At 37.9% G+C, this 24512-nt stretch overlaps 1 protein-coding gene across 1 annotated transcript; it reads right to left on the bottom strand.

Moving 5' to 3' along the window:
* Window positions 1-1591: 1591 nt before the first annotated feature.
* Window positions 1592-21590, bottom strand: LOC118800144. Its single transcript, XM_036560307.1, has 15 exons — window positions 21488-21590; window positions 19194-19481; window positions 11288-11335; window positions 10325-10435; window positions 7845-7901; window positions 7639-7671; window positions 6143-6199; window positions 5801-5848; window positions 4857-4922; window positions 4651-4683; window positions 3649-3735; window positions 3474-3542; window positions 2925-2993; window positions 2001-2065; window positions 1592-1759 (listed from the first exon to the last, which is right to left on the bottom strand). The coding sequence occupies exons 1-15, from the start codon at window positions 21546-21548 to the stop codon at window positions 1718-1720; spliced, it is 1134 nt and encodes a 377-aa protein (XP_036416200.1). The 5' UTR covers window positions 21549-21590; the 3' UTR covers window positions 1592-1717.
* Window positions 21591-24512: the final 2922 nt, after the last annotated feature.

Consider the following 24512-nt stretch of genomic DNA (forward strand, 5'->3'; position numbering starts at 1 on the left):
CAGTTATCAGGAGTGTACATTTGTTATAAACAAATTAAATTCATCTACATGTGATCTTGACCCTGTTCCTTTTTCTCTCCTAAACATCGTTTTTGACTGTGTTCAAAATTATGTTTTAACTACTGTAAATCACTCTCTGTCAACAGGTGCTTTTACAGATTTATTTATACCTTTCTTACTGTAATATTGCACTTTCAAAAATAACATAAGTTGTTTACATATTTCAGAAGCTATTTGTTAGAAAGGTCACACAGCTAATTATTATGCAAACTTTCATCCACTTTTCCAAAACATTCAAATATTTAATGTGTATGAAATCAATCACGATCAAACATACCACTTTATTTTCTTCATTTCACATTGTGTTCCTGAAAAAAAACATACGCAAAACAATATTTCTGTTTGTTGCAATCATTTTTTGTCTGCTCAGGAGGCTGATGAAAGGAGTTTTTATGACCGAGCAGCTGCACACAAGCCGATCACTATGTGTAGTGGCCAAGTGTCGGCTGGAGGGGTGTAAAGCGCCAGCACTGGACTCTGGATCAGTGGAAACGTGTTCTTTGGAGTAATAAATCAGCTTTGATCATCTGTCAGTCTGATGGACGAAACTGGGTTATAGTGGATACCAGAACATTAACTACCAGAATGCACAGTGCCAGCAGTAGAGTTTGGTGGAGGAGGGATGATGAGCTGGGCCGTTTTTCAGGCCCCTCAGTTCCAGTGAAGGGTGATGTTGATGCTACAGCACAAAGACATTTTACACAGTTACGTTCTTCCAGCTTTGTGTCAGCAGTTTGGGGAAGAGCCTTTCCTGTTCCAGCATGACTGAGACCCTGTGCACAAAGCAGCTCCATAAAGACATGGAGGGACCAGTTTGGTGTGGAGGAGCTCCAGTGGCCCTCACAGAGCCCTGACCTCAACCCCACTGAACGCCTTTGGGATGAACTAGAGCGGAGATTGTGAGACAGGCCCTCTCGTCCAACATCAGTGTCTGACCTCACAAATGCTCTTCTGGATGAATGGACAGAAATTCCCTCAGACTCTCTCCAACATCTTGTAGAAGCTTCCCAGAAGAGTGGAAGCTGTTAGAGCTGCAAAGGGGGACCAACTCCATATTAATGCCTATGGTTTTGAAATGGGATCTCCATGGTCAGTTGTCCACATACTTTTGGCCATATAGTGTATATATTTTTGGGAGTGAGCTTTACACATACAGAAATATTGATTATATATATATATATATTTAATACCACCTTTATTGGAAAAATAGATTTTTTTTTTTCATCATACATCAGCTGTTATTTTTTTTCAAAAACTTGATATATTCAAAGTTGTTGTAAATAGATATACATTTTGGAGTTAATCTCTTCAGATCTCTTCTATATTACTATATATTTTCTGTGTTTTCAATAATAATAATAATAATAATAATAATAATAATAATAATAATATGTATAAATAATAATACTGTACAAATATTACAGCACAGCCAATAATTACTCAAACATTTATTAACATGCAAATAAGTTATCCAGATTATCAAGTCAAGTCTTTACTGTACATGTAATATATACAAAATTCTATGAAAAAATCCAAATATATGTATTTAGATCTAGTTTAAAAATGTAAACATGTAAGCAAATTCAAACAGAAGCAGATGAGGTGCTGTATTATTTTGTACGGATCTGGAAGGCAGTGAGGTCTTCATTTCACACTGCTACGTGTTGAATTCCTGGATGGTGGAATAGAGCGGCTCACTCTGAGGGATGAAAACAAACATCTGTAACACATTACTGTGACATCACTGAAGTTCGGACTGTAAAATGGACTTTAAATACGTGTCCACTGATGTTTCAGAGGTCTGATGACATCATGAAGACAGAAAAGAGAACTGAAACAGCAGAACTCTTTTACACATTCAGAGTTTCATTAGTTTGTTATTTGTAATTAATACAGTAGATAAGAAATGTTGATGTAAGTAAGTGAGACAGGTTATTTACCGGGTTGTTCTCAGTGGACTGAGCTTGTGGTACTAAAGGGGAAGCTGCACTTTGGTTCTTCAAGCCTGAATAACCAGAAAACGATTATGAGATTTATATATATATATATATATATATATATATATATATATGTGTGTGTGTGTGTATATGTACACACACACACACACACACACACACACACACACACACACACACAGACACCGATTTATAATGACCCCCTCCTTGTTTCTACGCTGATTGTCCATTTTATCAGCTTCACTTACTATGTAGGTGCTACAGCCCCTTTTACCCTGTTTTTCAGTGGTCAGGACCCCCATGGACCCTCACAGAACAGGTACTATTTGGGTGGTGGATCATTCTCAGCACTGCAGTAACACTGACGTGGTGGTGGTGTGTTAGTGTGTGTTGCACTGGTACGAGTGGATCAGACACAGCAGTGCTGTGGACTATGACACTAACTCTATAACTCTGTAGTTGATGTGTAACTTACTTTTACTTTTGTTTAGGATAGTTTTGGGTACCGAGGTGGTTGTTGTTTTAATGAAAGTACTCAGATGAAAGACAACAAAACCAAAACGCTCATATTAATGCTGACAAAGTTAAAATAAAACTGCATCCAAAAAAGACAAAGAACTTAATTTGTGCAATTGCTAATGCACAGAGACACTAGAAATAGTCTAACAGAAGTCCCATTAACATTCTCATTGGTTCTGAAGCGTTACTGCAAACATGCAGACATGATGTTAAGACGCAGCCCTGGACAGTGTGGTCAGGAACCAGTCTGAGATGGTACACGCAGTAAAAGGATGTGGTTCCACATGCTGCCTGTGGAGGAAGTCTGTTTAGCTGAGTGCTGCATAATCTAATCTAATTTAATCAGCGCTGTAGTGTCAGATAAACAACAGAAACGTCTGAAGTCTTTACCCAGTTTTATGATGTCTGGATCACCTGCCAGCACGTAAATGGCTTCATATTCCTTTGGAGGAGAAGATGCTGTGAAAGAGACGAGAACTCCAGTTTATAATCAACACCATATCTGTATATAGACTGGCTGTAAAAAGTCTAGGGACACCTTGCTTTCTACTCAGTATTAGTACTCTGGCTTGTTTTGGACTTTATAGTATTGATACTTAAACTTGTCCAGGACATATCTTGGTCTCAGTATTATTTTTACTTTGGTTTGTCTTGGACCCCATTGTATTTGTTCTTGAACTTGTTCTTGAACTTGTCTTGGCCCTAAAGTTCGTTTAAACACCTGACAGGTTGAGTGCTGATGAGTGCTGACATCACAACATGAGAATAAAATGGTTGGCCTTTTCCATTATTCTCAAAGTTGCAATGTCATTAATATTAGCATAAATGTGTTTTCCTTAGTCTTTAATAAGTTATAATAAAGCCTATAATAAAACATGCTCACAGGTCATGTACACCAGCTAAAGTGTGTCACATGAGTCAAACTCTGTTAAGGCTCACCAGGCTGTGTGGTCGGTGCAGAGTCATTTACGATCTCGTAGACATGATCAGTCTTGGTGGCTCTGGCAGCTGAGAACAGTAAGACAGACAGTTCAGTACAGGATGATGCATTGATTCAAATGAAATTTTGAAGATGTTGGAATGCAGCTTGTCATTTTTAAACACCATCTCTCACCTTTCCTTTTGAAATAGCATCTCTGTAGAAACAGAGCCAAAATTACCAGCAGCACCCCGACCAGCACAGCAATAGTGATAATGTAACCTACAGTCAGAAGAGACGTGGTATGAATTTCTTGATCTAGAATTTATGATCTATGAATGAGAGTAGAGGATCTTGTGCTGTGCTAATATGTGCATTTCCCTGCTCTAACTTACCACTCACGGCCTGTTATTTACACTCTTCAAATAAAGGTGCCACAAAGGTTTGAGTGATAGATTTTCATAGATGAAGTGTGTGTTGAGAGTGTGAAGGACCTTAACTGAATGTAAAGGTAAAGGTTCTTCTTGAAAACATTTATGCTACATAAACATTTACATTATGTGACTGTCCTTTAAACTTTCACACATCGCAATCACAAAACTGGTTCTCCAAAAATGTGCATATATGCAAAATATGCCAAAGCACATATTAGAGAGTATATTTAAAAATATCTGGATGTTTCATGTTTAGACACAGGATAGATTCTTCTCTACTCTTGCTGTTTCATGTTCAATAACTGCCTATGAAGAGGAACAGAGAGTAAATTTCAATGCTGCTCATTGTGAAGGTCCTCTTGACGTGAGCAGGAGCTTCACAGTGAACCTAACTGCTAGATTGATGACAACACTGGTGGTGCTGATCTTCCACACTTGCAAAAGAACATTGTATGAATGATTGTTGTGCTTCTTATCCACCCCTAACACAGCCAGGATCTGCCAGCAGGTCTGAACAGTTATTACACATCTAAACACTCAGACCTGCTTCTCTCTTTATGTCAACAGCATACAGGTTAAACAAGAATGGTGAAATATGTTATTCAGTGCTTATGCATGAGTTATGAAGTCCCTATGTAGCCTTCAAATAGTGTCACCACATATCTGACAGCAGCTCCATCAGCTGAATGTTTACTAAAGCACACTGTTCTGTGTGTGATCATCATTCCTGAAGAGACTGTGGCCTTACTTTATTTACTCGTACCTTTTCTGTTGGGGCGTTTATCTCCTCCCTTTCCTGTTGATAAAGAACAGTCAGTCACACAGGTAACGTGATTATCATGTGATCTAAATGGTATGTGTATATAATATAATCAGCTGTATGAAATAATGAAACATTCATCTTTCCCTTTATTCTGTGACGAATCATACTGTACCCAACACGTTCACTGTAGTGTAACTGTGTCTCACCGTTCCTGTTCCCCTTCTTTTCAGTTGTTGTAGATTGTGTTTTCTTCCTTGAAGCTTTTGTAGATGCTGCAAAAGAAAACACGTCAGATCTGAAGATCATCTTTCAGCATCCAGCCTCCTCACCAACATCTGACCAGCGCAGCACAACCATGTTTGTCTTACATGCTTTGTTGTTTGTTGACAGTGCAAATAAATAATAACTTTTAGAAAAAGATGAGTTATTTCTCATCTAGAAAATGTGATTATTTTAATCTAATAACTCTTTTTTGAGAAAATAAGACTTTGTTTTAGCAAAATGGTTCAGAAACACAAGAAAATCCATGTTTCTGTTTTGAAACACGTTCGTTTTCGGCCGGTCTGATGAGTCCAGTTCTGTGCCGAGCCAACGTGGAAACTGTAAAATCTCTGTTTTTCACTGGGAGCAAAAATGTTTTGACACTTTTAAACAACATGGCAACTACAGGTTTATAATGGCCCCTATTCATCACAGTTGGGTTTGGACAAATCTGACCATAAAACAAGTGCATGTACATTCTACCCATAGTTCTATTATTCATCAGTCTCATCCTTACTGTAGGGGATGTCCATAAAGGGGTGTCCTACAAAGAAATGTCCTACAAAGGAATGCCCAACAAATGTCCTACAAAAGGATTTCTAAAAGCTAGAGGTCCTACAAAATGATGTCCTACAAGAGAATGTTGTGTAATGTAATGTCCTACAAAGGGTCGTCCTACAAAGAATGTCCCAAAAAGAGAATAGCCTACAAAAGGATATCCAACAAAGAACAGTCCTACAAAAGAATTTCCTACTTCTAGGAATCATGTCCACCTGTAGAGCAATACAGCAGATCTCATGACCCAAAAACCTGCCACCGTAACTAAACAGGTTTAAACTAAGCCTGCAAGCCTTCTGTAAAATAACACGCTAGACAGTTGGTGTCTTACCATCACTTCCTGAAGAGGACCGAGTTGTGGACATGGTGGTTTTAGACTCTGAGGAAAGTAGAACACAAAGCAGACAAACTCTTGTGTGTTTGCAGTAACAATGTACACTGGTCTTAAGTACTGTTGAACTGAATGAACAAATAAATAAATAAATAAATAAATAAATAAATAAATGTTAAGTAACTGACTCGCTCAGAGCAAAAGTCTAAATATTTTAATTTAATTTGGATAGAAATGTAAATATACTATGAAAAGGTTTCACATTGGTCACCAGTGTTCAGCTGTAAGATGATCATTCCTGTAATGATTGCTGTGGTGCTGTAGTTATAGTGGGACTCTTACCTGAGTTAATCACTGCAGATGCAGGTGTAAGTGTGGTATTTGAGACCGCTGAGGGAGCTGGAACATAAAACACATCGGCTGTTTACTATTGTTAATGTAAACATTTTAACATACAACATAAGAACAATGCCTTTATTTGTAGCATAGTTAAATAAATAATTAGCAAAAAGGCAAGCTTTATATATAAGTAGCACATAATATCCACACATTCAGAACTATTTGACAAAACAAGTTGACAGAAAGAGCTAATTTACATATATCAGTCTTAAAGACGCAGTAGCTGTTTAAGCCTGTTTAATTCTGAGGGATAAAGAGAGAAAATGCTCATGTACAAACTAATGACGGTTTGGGATACATAAAACCACACAAACATCAAACAAGTGGATGTAAGAGGGAGAAATACAATTCAAGAAAAATGTAACAATGCCTTTACTTGACTGCAGTGCAGAGCGTGCAGGCCTGCAGCGTGTGGGTTCAAACACCTGTGCAGCTGCTTTGATTTCAGTTTTAAAGCAGTTCTGACCACTGAAAATAACAGCTCTGAGACTGAAACTATAAATAAAGTGGATTTTGCATGAGAATGCTTGTGTTAGATGCTGTTAACCACTGGTGTAAATTAGCGCAGTGATAGCAACAACATTTTCTATTAAATCATTTTATATCAGGCCTAGTCATTATTTCTTTTTCTCTCGGTTGTTTAATATTTATCCTAGTTTATTTTCCAAAATAAAAGTCTCTGTGCATTTGAAATCTGTTTGAGGAGATTAAAACCAGTTATAGCTTGTATGCAGGACAGTAATGTGGGTGGTCCGAGGCTGGACCAGCAGAGGCAAACAGTCAGCTGGGTGCCGACCTTATCAAGCCAGTGGACTGATATACGCTTGCTGGGCTGTTCCACCTTAAATGGTCACAATTCAAATCAGAAGCTGGCGAAGAAGAAGTTTAAATAGTGTTTATATTAAAGAATGTATTTAAGTATGTTTGGATGTTTGGATGTTTCATGTTTAGACAGAGGACAGATTCTCAGCTATTCTTGCTGTTCCATGTCCAGTTACTGACTGTGAAGAGGGACAGAGAGTAAATTCAGATGCTGCTCATTATGAAGGTCCTTGTGACATGAGCAGGAGGTTCACAGTGATCTTAACTGCTGATCTGATGTCAACACTGGTGGTGCTGATCTTCCACACTTGCAAAAGAACATTGTATGAATGATTGTTGTGCTTCTTATCCACCCCTAACACAGCCAGGATCTGCCAGCAGGTCTAAACACTCAGACCTGCTTCTCTCTTTATGTCAACAGCATACAGGTTAAACAAGAATGGTGAAATATGTTATTCAGTGCTTATGCATGAGTTATGAAGTCCCTATGTAGCCTTCAAATAGTGTCACCACATATCTGACAGCAGCTCCATCAGCTGAATGTTTACTAAAGCGCACTGTTCTGTGTGTGATCGTCATTCCTGAAGAGACTGTGGCCTTACTTTATTTACTCGTACCTTTTTTGTTGCGGTGTCTATTTTCTCCCCTTCCTGTTGATAAAGAACAGTCAGTCACACAGGTAACGTGATTATCATGTGATCTAAATGGTATGTGTATATAATATAATCAGCTGTATGAAATAATGAAACATTCATCTTTCCCTTTATTCTGTGACGAATCATACTGTACCCAACACGTTCACTGTAGTGTAACTGTGTCTCACCGTTCCTGTTCTCCTTCTTTTCAGTTTGTGGTTTCTTCCTTGAAGCTTTTGCAGATGCTGCAAAAGAAAACACACCAAATCTGAACTGGTAAAACTCTGGAGCAGATTTCCTGGCACTTTGTTCTGGTGGGGTCAGTTTAGCAGTTTCTCTACTCAGAACTTCATCAAACTGAAGATCATCTTTCAGCGTCCAGCCTCCTCACCAACATCTGACCAGCACAGCACAACCATGTTTGTCTTACATGCTTTTATACTGAAGCTGTTTCTGCCTGGAAGGAGAAAAGAGACTTTCTGTGGCTGCTTCAGGTTCAAACTGTGACTCATTAGGTCGAAATTAGGACTTGTTGTTTGTTGACAAAGCAAATAAATAATAACTTTTAGAAAAAGATGAGTTATTTCTCATCTAGAAAATACGTGATTATTTTAATCTAATAACTCATTATTTTGAGAAAATAAGACTTTGTTTTGGCAAAATGGTTCAGAAACACAAGAAAATCCATGTTTCCGTTTTGAAACACGTTCGTTTTCGGCCCGTCTGATGAGCTGAGTTCTGTGTCGAGTCCACGTGGAAATCTGTAAAATCTGTGTTTATTTCACTGAGAGCACTCAGGTCGTTTGGAAACTGTATGAATTTGATCCTAACCCCGAACTTACATGCAGCACATCAGAGAAAGTCTTTTTGAGACACACATTGTTGTTGATCTGTCTGTGTCTGTAATTTAATTTGTTTTATTTGTTAGCTTTTATCATGGATCTCCATATTTTAACGCATCATCACTGTCCAAAAGAAGCTTCTCCATTCCTGTTTTCTACGTTCCCTGAACACGGCGACTGTCCTTTACATTGTGTAAACATTTTATGATGATAATCCCTTGGAATAAAATCTAATTACATTAACTTACATCAAAATTAAATCCTAGTTTTATTTTACTAGTTTAGAGATGCATGTTTTTATTTGGACTGTGATGATATCTATCTGATCACTTTTCATTTTCATAGGTTTTCATTATTCGACACGCAACCTGTCTTTGTTATTACTGTACTAACATTACAAACCTGCACAGTGACCATTTACAACATGCTTCTGTGCTCCAGTCACACAGAGTCTAAGGGGCAGCAGGATGTTATGCAGATGGTAATGTGCACTCTTAAAAAAGATGGTTCTTCAAGGGTTCTTTAATAAACAAAATGGCGCTATATAGAATTATGAACATCCAAAGAACCCGTTGCATGATTAAAGGGTTCTTTGCATCGTGAAAGTGTTCTTCAGATTGTAGATTGCAGAGTGCTGTAGATGGTTCTGTTTAGAACCTTTTTGAAAAGGGTTCTGTATAGCAGCAAAAAGGGTTCTGCTATTGTTACAATGTCAAGTTTTGAGCTGTATAGAACCATTTTCAAAAATGTGCTATATAGAACCATATACAACACATTCCCCATCAATCTTAAGACCCATTTCACCATACCAAGAACCATTTAATTATGAAGAGTTCTTTGAGTGTTCAGGGTTCTATGTAGAACTATTTTCTTAACTGAAGAACCTTTGAAGAAGCATCATTTTTAAGGTTATAGTTCCAGTTTTAGCCTAGATGTGTAAATAAGCCCTTCACCAAATTCTTTTTAAACAGGTTTACAGAGCTTATCAACACAATTCAAAGCAAATATCTCACTGTTGTCGGAAGAAAACCTTGTATCTCCATTTTTGTCGTTTTTCAGTTTTTATCATAATTTGAAGATGCCTGTTGGTCTTTACATTGTATGTAAATTTAATGATGAATGGACCAGAAGAAACAGCCCAAAACAACTCGGAAAAAACTCTGGTTCCATTGACTTACATTAACAGTAAAGTAGGTTTTTCCTCCTCCTGTTTCCATTTTAGAGATACAAGGTTTTGTTCCAAAAACAGTGATATGTTGGTTTTGACATATATTTGTGGAAACATATTAGTTTTGGCGACTAATTACCTATAGTGTTTGTTAGCACTGTTAGCCTAGGTACTCCAGTTATAGACTATGGAAGCAAGACTATGTCTCGGCTGACTGACTGCAATTAAGAGAGGTGGATGATCAAAGAAAATCAAATTCATGTGAATCTGGTTGTTCACAGAACTGTTACTTTATTCATCATTATAATCATTAATATTGAGACACTTTGCTGAAATATTTATAGCAACATGTGGATCAGACAAAGAATTTAAATGACACAGTGGTAAAAAGATGCCTTTGTAATAGACAATAAGGCTAACTCTCTATACTGAAGGTGTATGATATTATTTTGTGTTTTAATATTGACGTACAAAGCATGGCATAACAAACTGCAGTCATAGTTTGTTTGAATGATTTTATGCCTGAATTGTATGTTAGCTTTAGCCTCCTGACGTTGGTCCTCACACTTGTCAGACCAAATTTCGACCACAGACGCGCACTTCACGAGACTGATTATAACACTTCTTCCTTCATTTTAAATAGGACACTGAGACTCACTGAGTGGAGCTGCTGGGAGTTCATTCCTTCTGCCTTTTGCTCGGTCAGTTTGGCTGGAGCTCACTGAAGAACAGCAGGTCACATTAGGAGGAGCAGTGGGAGAGCTCTCATCTGTTCAACAAATAAACAGGTAAACAAATAAACAGCTAAACACAAACATTTGAACAGTATTTAACAAATGAGCTTAAAACTCATCCAGCTCCACTCTTAAAAAGAAAAATGCCTCAAGTGGTCCCTTCAAGCACTTTTCAATGTAAGGTTCTGTAAAGAACTAATGTTTTATAATTGTTTTGAAATGTAAAGACTTTGCATAATATTAAGGTTTTAGAACATTAAGGCTTTAAACAACCAGACACACAGAGAATAAAAACATTTTGACACTTTTAAACAACATGGCAACTACAGGTTTATAATGGCCCCTATTCATCACAGTTGGGTTTGGACAAATCTGACCATAAAACAAGCGCATGTACATTTTACCCATAGTTCTATTATTCATCAGTCTCATCCTTACTGTAGGGGATGTCCATAAAGGGGTGTCCTACAAAGAAATGTTCTACAATGGGATGTCCTACAAAGGAATGTTCAGTAATGGGGTGTCCTAAAAAGGCATGTTCTACAATGGGATGTCCAACAAAGGAATGTCCAAGAAAAGGTCCTACAAAATGATCTCCAAAAGCTGAATGTCCTTCAAAAAGAATGTCCTACAAGGGAATGTTGTGTAATGTAATGTCCTACAAAGGGTCGTCCTACAAAGAATGTCCCAAAAAGAGAATAGCCTACAAAAGGATATCCAACAAAGAACAGTCCTACAAAAGAATTTCCTACTTCTAGGAATCATGTCCACCTGTAGAGCAATACAGCAGATCTCATGACCCAAAAACCTGCCACCGTAACTAAACAGGTTTAAACTAAGCCTGCAAGCCTTCTGTAAAATAACACGCTAGACAGTTGGTGTCTTACCATCACTTCCTGAAGAGGACCGAGTTGTGGACATGGTGGTTTTAGACTCTGAGGAAAGTAGAACACAAAGCAGACAAACTCTTGTGTGTTTGCAGTAACAATGTACACTGGTCTTAAGTACTGTTGAACTGAATGAACAAATAAATAAATAAATAAATAAATGTTAAGTAACTGACTCGCTCAGAGCAAAAGTCTAAATATTTTAATTTAATTTGGATAGAAATGTAAATATACTATGAAAAGGTTTCACATTGGTCACCAGTGTTCAGCTGTAAGATGGAGAAATACAATTCAAGAAAAATGTAACAATGCCTTTACTTGACTGCAGTGCAGAGCGTGCAGGCCTGCAGCGTGTGGGTTCAAACACCTGTGCAGCTGCTTTGATTTCAGTTTTAAAGCAGTTCTGACCACTGAAAATAACAGCTCTGAGACTGAAACTATAAATAATGTGGATTTTGCATGAGAATGCTTGTGTTAGATGCTGTTAACCACTGGTGTAAATTAGCGCAGTGATAGCAACAACATTTTCTATTAAATCATTTTATATCAGGCCTAGTCATTATTTCTTTTTCTCTCGGTTGTTTAATATTTATCCTAGTTTATTTTCCAAAATAAAAGTCTCTGTGCATTTGAAATCTGTTTGAGGAGATTAAAACCAGTTATAGCTTGTATGCAGGACAGTAATGTGGGTGGTCCGAGGCTGGACCAGCAGAGGCAAACAGTCAGCTGGGTGCCGACCTTATCAAGCCAGTGGACTGATATACGCTTGCTGGGCTGTTCCACCTTAAATGGTCACAATTCAAATCAGAAGCTGGCGAAGAAGAAGCGACTTCAGCTTCATCTCACTTACTGTAGTAAGAAATAAATTAAAAAAGGAAAAAACAAAATAGCCCTGCTGCTGTGGGTTGTTGGTGTTGTTATGGTTACAATCACTGTGTGGTTTGAATTCCAAACACAGTCCTGATCAAAACAGAGAAGTCAAGGTTTTATAGCTTTGAGCTCCATTTGTGTATTTATTCAAATCTAACTTGGTTAGAGTTTTGATACTGTAGCCACACACTACTGGCTGGCGCTAGCTCCGGGCGTGGCCACACAAGGGCCCATGGTAAGCATGCACCCTTCTGAAAAAGGACTGTTTATGCTGTCGTTGTTAGTTTAGGTTGTGTGTATGTGTTTGTGTTGTGCTGTGTCGGCGATGTTGGGGGTTGGTCACTGTCAGGGTGAAACGTGGCTAATTTTGACCTCCCTCATGGTTTTAGTGTTTCATGCTTTCACTGTTTGTGCCCTTCCTGCCAGTGTGTTCAATAAAGAGCACTTCTTCCAGCAGATCATGGCTACCACTGTGTCTTACTCTCTGCCAAAATCACAATGTGTACCAGACAGAAAACAATGAAGGTAGAATGGACAGATTTTTGTTTCTGGATAATAACAACAATCACACATTTTACTGGTGAGCTCAGTATCATTATATGTTGACTCTGTTTAGTAGTGCATTTATTAGGATCAGGTCTATTCTTTGTTCTTGTACCAAGAAAAATGGACTTTGCATTAAGTTTGTATAGTTAAAATCAGATCTGCATACAGAATATCACAATATTAGAACAACTTTGTCTATAATGGTATTTTTACATGCTGAAAACATTGTGAAATGAACTTTGCCCCCACAAAATGCCCTTTTGAAACAGCTCAGCCTGCCTTGTCTGCGCTCACCACAGTTGTAGGTGTTCTTTGTTTGCACGTTTGAATTTCTGTATGCATGCTTTAGTCTTGAGACGTTGGTCCCCCGACTTGTCAGACCAAATTTACACCTCTGCTGTCAACCACAATCGGAGCTCTCTTCGCAAGACTGTTTATTACACTTTGTTTGACTTTAAAAAGGAAACTAAGACTGACTTTTCAGTTTCAATTACACTCTAAAAACAGATGTGTTAAAAAGCTGCCTCTAACTCAGTGTGGTCAGTTGAAGATACACATTGAGTTACTTTTGACTTTTTTTTTTATTATTATACATTTTTTTTTATATTTCTGTGTCCACTTACAGATTGTGTTACTTTTAACAGAGAATTTGTTAAATCAGAAAACAAAATGACACAAAAAGTGTTAAAATGGGTTACATAATTACGTGTTGTTATTTAACCCTTTCGTTGCCATATGGGGCTAAAGCAAAGCACTAATAGTAGGTTTTACAGTGATCTGGCTGAGTGTTTGTGCTGTATTTCTAGGTTGTGTGATGTTAGCGCTGGTTTCCCTCACTCTGGCTAGTGATGGCAGGTTTCTCTGTGTGTTCTGGTGTGTTTATAATATGAAGACTAAAAGCAGAGATGTAATAGAACAGTAGTGAGTCGGTTGTGGGTGATTTTGGAGCTGATCTCTGGCTGATGGACGGTCACAGGTGGATAAAATCACTCTGGATGGTGAGGCAGAGTCTGATGAGTGATCTGATGTGCAAATCATGTCACTTATGCTGATGTCACAGCTTGATGGCGTCACACTAGCTAGTTGGAGCGGGTCTGCTGAATGGTCTGATGTGTATCATGTCTGTAGCTTAAACCGTTCTGAAGTTATGAAGGCTAGAAGTGACCCACCGCTTTGGGTTCTAAGGGTGAACATATCATTTTTAGAGTGTAGTTGCTAGAACCATGCATGAAACTAAATTGCGCTTAAGCTGCATAACAGAGTATCCTGCAACTCAATTGTCTTCAGTTTGGTCAGTTATCTGAGTCATTAAAGGTTTCATAATAATTAAAGCTTTTCCAAAGAACCGTACTTATAAACCAAGAACCATTTAGTAACTTAACTGTTAAGAGTGTAATGAATGTTGAATGTTCACAGGTTAAATATCTGAACAGCTTCATTTAGATCAGCTTGTTCTGAACTGAACTGTCTGCCATCACAGAATATCGGTTAAATCAGTCTTTATTCAGCTCGGTGATGAGAAACATGTTGCCGTCTGAGAGCAGCAGCAGGACGCTTCAGTTGTGGTTATTCGGTGGGTTAAACTGGGGGGTTTTCACTTTTCCAGTCAGTGGTCCGGAAACTACTGCTGTACGTGAGATCATCAGCAACACCACCAGCTTTTATATATGCAGTTGAGGCCAAATGTTTAGATTCATTTAGGCTAAAGACATTCAAACTTAATTTTTCAAACTCATTTCTTTTGGCAAGTCAGTGAAGGCATCTACTTTCTTCACATCAGAGGTTATTTGAAAAACAATCATTAAAGACAATTTTTTTTAGCTTTAAATTCACTATATCAGATTTCCAGGAAGTCATAAATTTAGCTACACCAAGCTCACTGACCCTTTAAATAGTCTAAAATATTCCAGAAATTGATGTTATATTTTCAGAAGCTCCTGATTGGTCAGTTGTTACAAACAGAGTAAACTGAGATTGCACCTGTATTTTAAGGCTAGTAGAGCTAGTATCTTTTTGCCCTTGATAACATGGAATAATACTCAGCAAAGACCTTAAAAAAGTCCAATTTCCAAAAAACTGAAGGTGCCACATACATCTGTACAACAGCTGTAAGGAAATATAACAATCTTGGGATCACACAGTCACTGCATCATTGAAGAAGGAAGCTCAAATTAACTTTCAGAGCTAAACAAACTTTTGCCCAAAAGATTCAACCGAACCCCAAAACAACAACAACAACAACAACAACAACAACAACAACAACAACAACAACAACAACAACAACAACAACAACAGAACTCTTAGATATTTTTTTGAAATTATAAAGTTTGACTTGTTTGGTGTGAAAATTTAGTTTCTTTAATGGAGAACTGTAACTATGAGGCTAACATTGCTAACAAACATTAGAAGTATCTACAGCCATCATTAAGAGTCTGACATCACCATTGATAGGAAGAAGCAAAACAAAAAATGAAAAATGACAAAAAAACAAACAAAAAAAATGAACAGTTTGGCCATAATAATCAGCACTGTGTATGAGCGAGGCTTTCAGTCCAAAGAGCACCATCCCAGGTGTGAAGCTTGGTGGAGGCAGCTTCATGTTGTGGGGTGATTTGCTTGAAAAAGGACTGGAGCAATTTCCTAAAATAGATGGCATCATGAGGAAGAAGGATTATCTAGAAATACTGAAGCAACATCTCAAAACATCAGCCAGAAAGTCAAAACCTGATAAACAAAAAAGGACAAATGATCCTAAGCAGACAAAATGGCTTAAAGACAACAAAGTGAAAGAACTGGAATGGTCATCACAAAGTCCTGACCTGAAGTCAATAGTGTCAAACCCTTCCTGTAAATATCGGCACAAAACTTCTCTCAACCAGCTCAAACCACATCCAGGTCTTAATTCAGGTCACGCACGTCGATGTGGTTCAGAACAGAATTATGACTCACTCTGAGCTATAAGAACAAACAAAAAAAAGTTGAGCGTCATTCTGTGCTACATGACCAAAAACGGGGCCTCACAACACAGACGCACCTGAAGGTAACGTAGCAGAGAAGCTAAGAGAGTCCTGAGAAAATAAGACAACTTTTTTGTGCAAATGAGCCTCAAACGTGTATGTTTACACCTGAATGTACACATGGAGGAAAACGACAGTTGAATGCTGGACCCACTAGTGACCTCAGGGATCACCTCTTAGCATGAAGCTGAAGTTAGCTACTTATTTGAATTTTCTGTTCTGTTAAAAGGTACAGCAGTCACACTGTGGCACCTCAGGTGTGAGAATGTCATTGATGCACCATTTTAGGTTTGTTTTTTCTGTTTTCGCAAAAATGGAACACGACTCCTCATTCGCATATGTTTATTGTTATTCTATATGCAACTTCTAACTCTCTTACAGTTAGCAAGCCTTAGTTATTACTGTGGTACTGCCAGAGTCAATAAGGTCTTCCCATGCTTTTTTACTAAATTCTATTTGTCTAAGCAAGTTTATTCAGCGCACTGGTGTAATTTGGTGAGCACGTATGGATAAACAGTTTTGGTGACGGTTTAGTTTCAGTGTTTGCTAGCACCGCTATCTTGGCAGCTCCATTTCAAAACTAAAGAAACACAATTTGGACACTAAACATGTTTCAATTCTATTTGTTACCAAGTGCAGGAAATGGATGGTAACATGAAACGTGTGGAGTTGTGAAAAACTGAGTTTGATTTCATTTAAAATTTCATGATGAACCAACAGACTTAGAATAAAATCTTGTTACATTAACTTACATGGAAAGTTAAGAACAGTTTCTGCCTCAAAAGTTATTTTTTGGAGACACAAGGTTATTAAATATATCTTGCGTTGGCCTTACAGCATTGTGGCAGCTGCCATTTGCTCTGGTCAGAGAGAGGAACCTTTGGGCCTTTTTTAATGCATAGTCTGCACCGCAGCCCCTCCTGCCCTGTAAAACTATTTTCGTTGGCGTTATTACCGTTATACTGTTTAGTTTAGTGTGTTACTGAGTTTGGGTGGGTTAACGCGTCTACAGTGGAGTGAAAGTACATGGCTAGCAGTGACCTTCTTGATATTCTGGCTGTAATTTAGTGGCGTTTCTGCATGATCTAATAAAGGAGCATTTTCTGAGCAGAAAATACACCTTCCTATGGCTCTTCTTCACCAAGACGCTACTGTATGCTATGCTACAAACACATATCCCACATGGGTTTCCACTCACTTTCTTTAGACTCATTTTCTTTCATTACACTACAGGATTGTTGATAAACTGGTCTATATATTATTATACTGCAACTATTCTATGTGCTGTGTATCAGTCTGTGTGTTAATGTTTCTTAGTGAGGGTCTTTATATACATTTTCACTGTGTTTCCACTTCACCATGACTGGTCTTTTATAGTCTTGTTGTTCATATCGGTTCATTCAGATGCCCAAATGAAATGAACAGTAAAAGGCTCTTATAGTAACACACTGCTAGTGTTTAACCTTTTATGTTCCTGTACTTGTCTAAATCATTCAGTAACTACATGGAAACTTACAGGAGTTATTATTAGATTATTAGAGTGAGTAATGGACAAACGAAACCACCCACACTTCTAGACTTAATGAGGTCAAACAGACTCACTAATATTAGTGTTTAGAGTCTCTGATATGTCCACTGCTTCTGTGTTTAGCTTTACAGAATAAATGTTTCCTTTTATAAAAGACAGAAATAAAGCAGATCAACATAAACAATCATAGCATATCATCATATACCACTTACAAATCTGACTGAATTCAGTGAACAAGACAAAAATCATATTTGTATTGTTGCTGTTTTTATTCATGTTTAAAACAAACAACGAATTAAACCTGTATGAAAATAATAATAGCTATAAGGAACAAGAAAAGGAAGAAATTTCTCATACTCAAGATCACTTTAACAGAAACAATGTGCAGAAATGAAAGAGCAAAAAATAGAAATATGTTTTGGGTTAAGCAAAGTATCTCTTTTTTAAGGGGAATTTCACTGACTTTCAAAATTTCATTATAATTAAATGGTTAAAATGTGAACTGTGTCATTCAGAGTGGTTTGGTGTGAAATGCTCCTTTCTACAGAATTGGGATAGGAACCAGACGTCCACCTCTAAAAGCTCCCCACAGAAAGTTACTACATGAAATGGTTATGAATTCACTGCCTGATGACTGAGACACTGTTTTATGATAGTTTTGTGTTTGTCTAAAATGTATTTTTTACATGCATAAACACTAAATACAGGGGTGAAAACTAAATGAAAACTGCCAAAAGCCTTTATCTTCAATATGATGTAATCTTGATAGTAACTATACTATAAACAAATTTAAGGTCAGTTCTCCCTGCCCACCTGCTCAGATATGTCCTCGTCCTCTTTAAGTAGCTTTCTCATTCTTGTTTTCAAGTGCTCACTTGTGCTCACTTCAGGTTCATCTAATCTCTGTACACTGTACGAGACTCAGTAAACAGTCTGTAAACTGGGGCTGTACAACTTAAGATGGAGGCTGCTGGTTTAACCCCTAAATTACAACATACACACTTGGATATAACATTTACAGCTTTTCTGAGCATTCTTTTGCTTATGAGTTTATACGTTAGCTCACAGTAAGCAGCCCAAAATGCTACTGGCCCTACTGAGATTCTTTTGCCTCTCCTGATCAAACACTCCACCATTGATTCACAGTGTAATAAAGCAAAATAAAAAACTTATTATTTCAGATTTTCCACTATTTTCCATCATCAACATTCCATATAAACTCAGAAGACTTGTGTAGGTTCACTGGTGGTTCTGGATAGTAAATAAAATGTCTATATTTGTGTTGTAGTCATGGCGACCCCTGGTTCCTATCACCACCACTGTAAAGATATCTGAACCATTTCACACCAAACCACTCTGAATGACTCTCAGTGTATCACTCTGAGTGTTTACATCTCAACCATTAATTAATTTTGAAACTTTTAAAAAACAGTGCCGTTCCCCTTGAACTTTAAAGTGAAGTTGGCTTGATGCTAAATGTTCTGTCAATGTGGGGTGAATAAAGCCTCTCACTCTCAACTGTCACTTTGCTGTTTTCTTCAGGGACTGCAGCAGAAGTCATGTAAGTATAGGCGGTACTGATACAGGTGGTTTTGGAGGGAATGGATAGTTCAGTAAACGGTTAATGTTAGCTGGATAAATAGTTTGATTTTTGCTACTGTAAGTGACAAGCAACACTATGCTGACTGAGGGACAGTTTCTCCATTTAGACCCCCCAGCTCACCCTCTTGTTTTCTGTTGGCTGAGGCCTGTGAGGTTAGCAAATTCATAGGGTTAAAGGTCACCTAGATGAACTTGGCACAAAGCGAAATGTAACACTACCAGAAGTAAGCCACTTTTGTGTCTTCATGTCTTTTTCCATTCAAGTAAGTTGGCTATTTCACCAGACTGACTTCATTCACATTCAGCGTGACTGCAGTTTAACACAGTTATAAATGTGACTCACCTGCTGGAGGTGCAGGATTCACAGTCAGATTCACTACAGGAGCAGAGTTACAGTAGTAAATCCCAGAGTCAGAGAGAGAAACGCTCTTTATCACCAGTGATGAATCACTGTTTAATACACTGTATCTGTTTTCTGGATCAGGTCTGTGTTTCTGGGTGATTTCTCCATCTTCAGCACTGAGGATGGCTGATCTTCCTCCATCAGTGCCTTTACTCCAGATCACTTTACTCACATTTACACAGACCAGGCTGACGTCTCTCCCCTCTGTTCCATTCTGGCTGAATATTACTGTCAAAACAAACATGAGAAGAATTAAAAGATGATATCTTAGACAGTCCAATAACTTTTGTTAAACACTTTATTTATAATCATCTGCATCTTCTACACTTGAAAGCAGGAATTTGGGAATATTATAAGCCTTTATTGATACACCAGAAACATTAGTCTCATTAGTTGAATTCATTAAATAATTAACAGAATTTCCCACATACAGGTTATACTTTGATGGCACATACAGTCGTATGCAAACGTCCCAGTCAGATTCCAAGTATTTGTTGATTTTCTAAGTGAAATTAAGTTTAAGTTAACCTATCTTCTACAGAGAACACACTTCTACTATTTTATGGAAGAGAGATATGGTACATAGCTTTTAGGGTGAGAGGGAGTGAGAGAGTGAGCAGCAACAGTCAGTACAGCACTAGAGTAAAGTTAGCTAGCTGCTACACTTAACTTTCAAAACTATGCTGTCTAGAATTGACTTTTCTTTGGTTTTGAAGGAATGTTTATTTGCATTTACACTAGATATTCATCTAATATTTACTTAACAGATGAGCACTGAGAGATAGTTTAACAAGCAGCTGTGTGCTGAGGGAAGGAGAGATGTGAGGCTCAGGTACCAGATGTGCTTTGGGGTCATTAGCTAGTTTAAACCTCACTGAAATGCATAGAGAAGAAATGGCTGTGTCTTAGAGAAGTGGACTTTGGTCATTTTTGTGGTTGATATTCGAGTAAGACATTATTTGAGTTCAACTCACATCTAAATCCCTCTGATTGGCTCTGAAACACTCAGAAATTGATCCAAATCTTCATCTTTTTACAGTACTGATAAAGATGAGATTTTTTCCCTCAAATAAACATACATATAATAAAATGTATTTCTTATTTAAAAAAAAAAAAGCAGTTGTGATCTTGTCAACTATTTTCAAGAACAAATGTTGGTTCTAGGTTTCTCCTTGACACCTCCAGCCATCACATAGATTTACTAAACTCCATCAGCAGAACCTAATTTAACATAAAGTACTGAGTAGATAAATCAGGTGTTGGATGATGACTACAGTTAATACTGGTCTTCCTCGAGGAGAGGGCAGGAAATAATCAACCACATTCACATACATACAATCACTACATACTGCATTGTTATTTGTATTTACTCTAATATTTGTGCTTTTCTGAGCAGATAAACTCTCTCAGGTACCTAAACCTTGTGCACAGTACTGTATGTATATATGCAGCAGTTTGTTGATCGAGGAAAACGACCAACATGAACAAACTGACTTTTGCTTGTTCTCCCAGTATATTTCAACAGGAGGAAAAAAACACATCACTCATGCTTAAAGAACAGCACAGCAGTGATGCTCTACACACAAAAACAAAATATGTATACAAAAAATGTCACTTTTATTAATGTTTGTATGTAACTGATATTCCTACACAGTCTCGCAAATGTAAGCTGTACATTTGTAATAGCTGAAAAACTGATCAGTCACTGTAAAATAAATTATTTATATAAATAGAGTTATGTAGTATGAGTATGTATTTTTGTTTTATAGACGGTGTCTAACAGCCATATATCCACCCATCAGACCCCGACTCAACACCACACTTTTTCAAATCTGTGGTAAAAATTCATTAATAATTTATAAATAATTATTTAATTGATTTTCAATATGACTTACATTGTAATTTTTTTAGTCAACTGTTTTGTTCCTTTTTGAATTACAGGGAAGTGATTCATACTGTCTGTCTGTGGTAACAGATAGAACAATACAGATGCAGCCAGTAGAGATTAGATTTAATATGCTGAGCTATTTATAACTTCAATATTGTTCACAATGTTTTAGCACTATTTGATATTTCTGAGGTCTTTAATTATGTATGGATTTATATGGTTTTGCTCATCTTTGTTTAAAGCATCAAGTAAAAGCATTACTGTTTTAAAAAAAAGATAAACACAGAGGCCGACCTAATTAAAAAAAAGAAAAGAAAGTGTGCGCAGTGTAAGGTGGTCTACTCACCGGTCTGAGCTGTATGTATGGAGCTGTAGATCAGGAGACACATTAATAGGAGAAGCTTCATGGTCTGCTGTCTGTGCAGTGAGTGCAATCTGTCTGGCTTTGGTTTTGATGTACAAATGGAGCCACCTCTGCTCACTGTCACAATTTCACAGGAGTATAAATGCCTTTCTTCCGCCTCTAACAGTTTCCTCTTTTCACAGTTCACACGCATGTCAACACAGAAGTGTGATGTTTCAAATCAGCTGAAGGTCCACTATTGACGTTTTCAGTGGTTTAATATACTGAAAACATCAGTCATGACCATTTTACAGCCTCACTTTATTCCTTAGAATTAAACAGGCTGCTTTTACTGTACCTTTAGGTATATGCAAATGAGCTCTGTTCTGATTGGCTGTGCCTCATTCTAAAAGCAGTCCCAACTGAAATAATCCTTATAATTTCAGTGTGACAGAATCAGACACAGCAGTGCTGCTGGAGTTGTTAAACACCTCAGTGTCGCTGCTGGACTGAGAAACAAAAATATCCAGCCAACAGTGCCCTGTGGGCAGCGTCCTGTGACCACTGATGAAGGACTAGAGGATGACCAACACAAACTGTGCAGCAGCAGATGAGCTATCGTCTCTGACTTTACATCTACAAGGTGGACTGACAAGGTAGGAGGGTCTAAAGGAGTGGACAGTGAGATGGAAAAGTGGGACTGCAGCTTTAAAAGCAGGGTAATTGATCATTTTGTCCTCCTTTTATCTCCTTCAAATCAAACCCTGTGTGTTGCTCTTTCCTAAACATGAAAAAACTGATCTGCTGAGGAAGGAAGCTGGTGTTTTTCAGACGCTACTGAGCACCAAGTCAGAGATAATGGAGCAGATAGTGAAGAGGTAGTGAAAAAAGTGAGGTGTATCTTCACACTAGTCTGTGGGAGTGTGTATGTATCAGTGGTCTTGTGTAGGAGGGGGGCGGCAGCTCCACCTCTTCCCCACCACATCCTATGTGTCTTTTTTGCTTTGCAGTGTTTAGGTCTAGAGTTTCGAAGCTTTCAGAAACTGGTTTTGAATATGATGGTCATATTCTGGGAGACCTCATGCTCTAACATGCACAGTTCAACAACTTACTAAATCCTGTTAACTCTTCTTCATTGAGCTGGAACAGTTTTACACACTGTGCACAAGCCCTGGCCACTTTTTAGAAACCTCTCACTCATAGCTCCATCTTGTTGGTGTTCAGTTTTATAACTGTAGCTCATCTGTTGTGTCAGCCATCCTCTAGTCCAGGGATTCTCTGTCTTTTCAACTTAATGGCCCACCAATCTATCACTAGAAAGCATGAAGGCCCACAAAACAACTATTTTTCTTAAAAATATTAATTTGGGGCAATTCAACACCTACCCCCACAATAGTGTAGTGTCCCATCACTGGATCACGTAGCTGTGGGTGTGCGGGAGGTGTGGGCATTGCAGAGTGGCCATGCAAGGAGGCTTTGGCAGGGAGAGACTTAAATGTAAATTTATTGTTGCTCCAGTAAGAGGTGTACAAGTGTTGCATGTGCTATTCTATGTTGGGCTGTGGGGTAGTTGGTGTGGGTTTACTGTTTATCACAAAGGGGAGTTGTATGGCTAGATGTGACCTGCCTACTATCTCAGCCGATTCAGCAGTGCTTTGACCTGTATTTGATCAAAAACAGTACAAAGACAAGATATTTAATGTTTTGTCTTATCAACTCTATTCTGTCTTGTAAAAGTACAAGCATTCTGAAATTGATGTCTGCAGCACGTTCCAAAAAAGTTGGGACAGAAGGAAAAGACTAGGAATGTTGTTAAATGTTAATAAGACATTTTAAAAGAGGTGATGTAATCACGCTTGGGTATAAAAGGAGCATCCAATAAAGGCCTAGACCTTTAGCATCAGCACATAGTCCAACTGTTTAAAAATGTTTCTAAATGAGTGTTTGAAAATATTTTAGCTATTTTACTCTCTACAGTGCATAATATCATCAAAAGATTCAGAGAATCTGGAGAAATCCCTGTGCATCAAAAGCAAGACCAAGAACCACAACTGAATACCTGTGACCTTTGACCCCTCAGGCGGCACTGCATTAAATCCTGGCAACCTGGTTTCTGTGATGGATATTACCACATGGAGTACTTTGACAAACTGTTGTCAATAAACACTGTTATTGCTGCATTCAAAAATGCAGGACTGAACTATGCACAGTGGAAGCCATATAACAACGCCGCCGACTTCTCTGGGCTCGAGCTCTGAAATGGACTGGTGCACAGTGCAAGCATGTGCTGTGGTCTGATGAGTCAACCTTTCAGGTTGTTTATGGAAATAATAGATGTTGTGTTCTCCGGGCCAAAGTACAGGGTGATCCAGATTGTTACCAGCATACTTCAAAAGTTCAAAAGCCAGCATCTGTCATGAGGGGTATTAGTGGGTAATCTGCACATCTGTGAAAGCAGCATTAACACTGAACACGTTTTGGAGCTACATGTGCTGCCTGTGAGACGCTGTTCTTTCTGTGTTTAAGCTATATCTGGCATCAAATGTTGTACAATAATGCTAGCTTGGTGCTATTAACACTGCGAATTCACATATAGGTGCTAATGGCTGATTTTAAAAGCAAGTTTGTCAAAAGGCTACTTTTAATAGCATCTTCTGTATTAAATCTTTATTAAATCTTTCTGTATTAAATACTCTCATGTAAGATCTTTATGATCTTTATGATTTTATGATTTTTGGTTGACAGCATAAACAAAACCAGCTCATCAGGAGTTCATGAAATGACTGAATGCCATGCCTTTATTCAAGTATTTCTATTGGAGGGAGTTTTGGAGTGCCTCTTTAAAGATACACTATGTAAGATTTGGGGATTTAGAGACCTCTGGTGGAAATGTGTAACTGCACTCAATGTGCGTAAGAACATTTTCTAACGTGGGTGGTGTTTTAATCCTCTTTCCTGAGAGGATAAATCTGATAATTGAAAGAATTCAAGGAGAACTCCATCAAATCTTGGTGAGGGACATATCTTT

The sequence above is a fragment of the Colossoma macropomum genome, unplaced genomic scaffold (genome assembly GCF_904425465.1).
Source record: "Colossoma macropomum unplaced genomic scaffold, Colossoma_macropomum, whole genome shotgun sequence".
Taxonomy (NCBI): domain Eukaryota; kingdom Metazoa; phylum Chordata; class Actinopteri; order Characiformes; family Serrasalmidae; genus Colossoma; species Colossoma macropomum.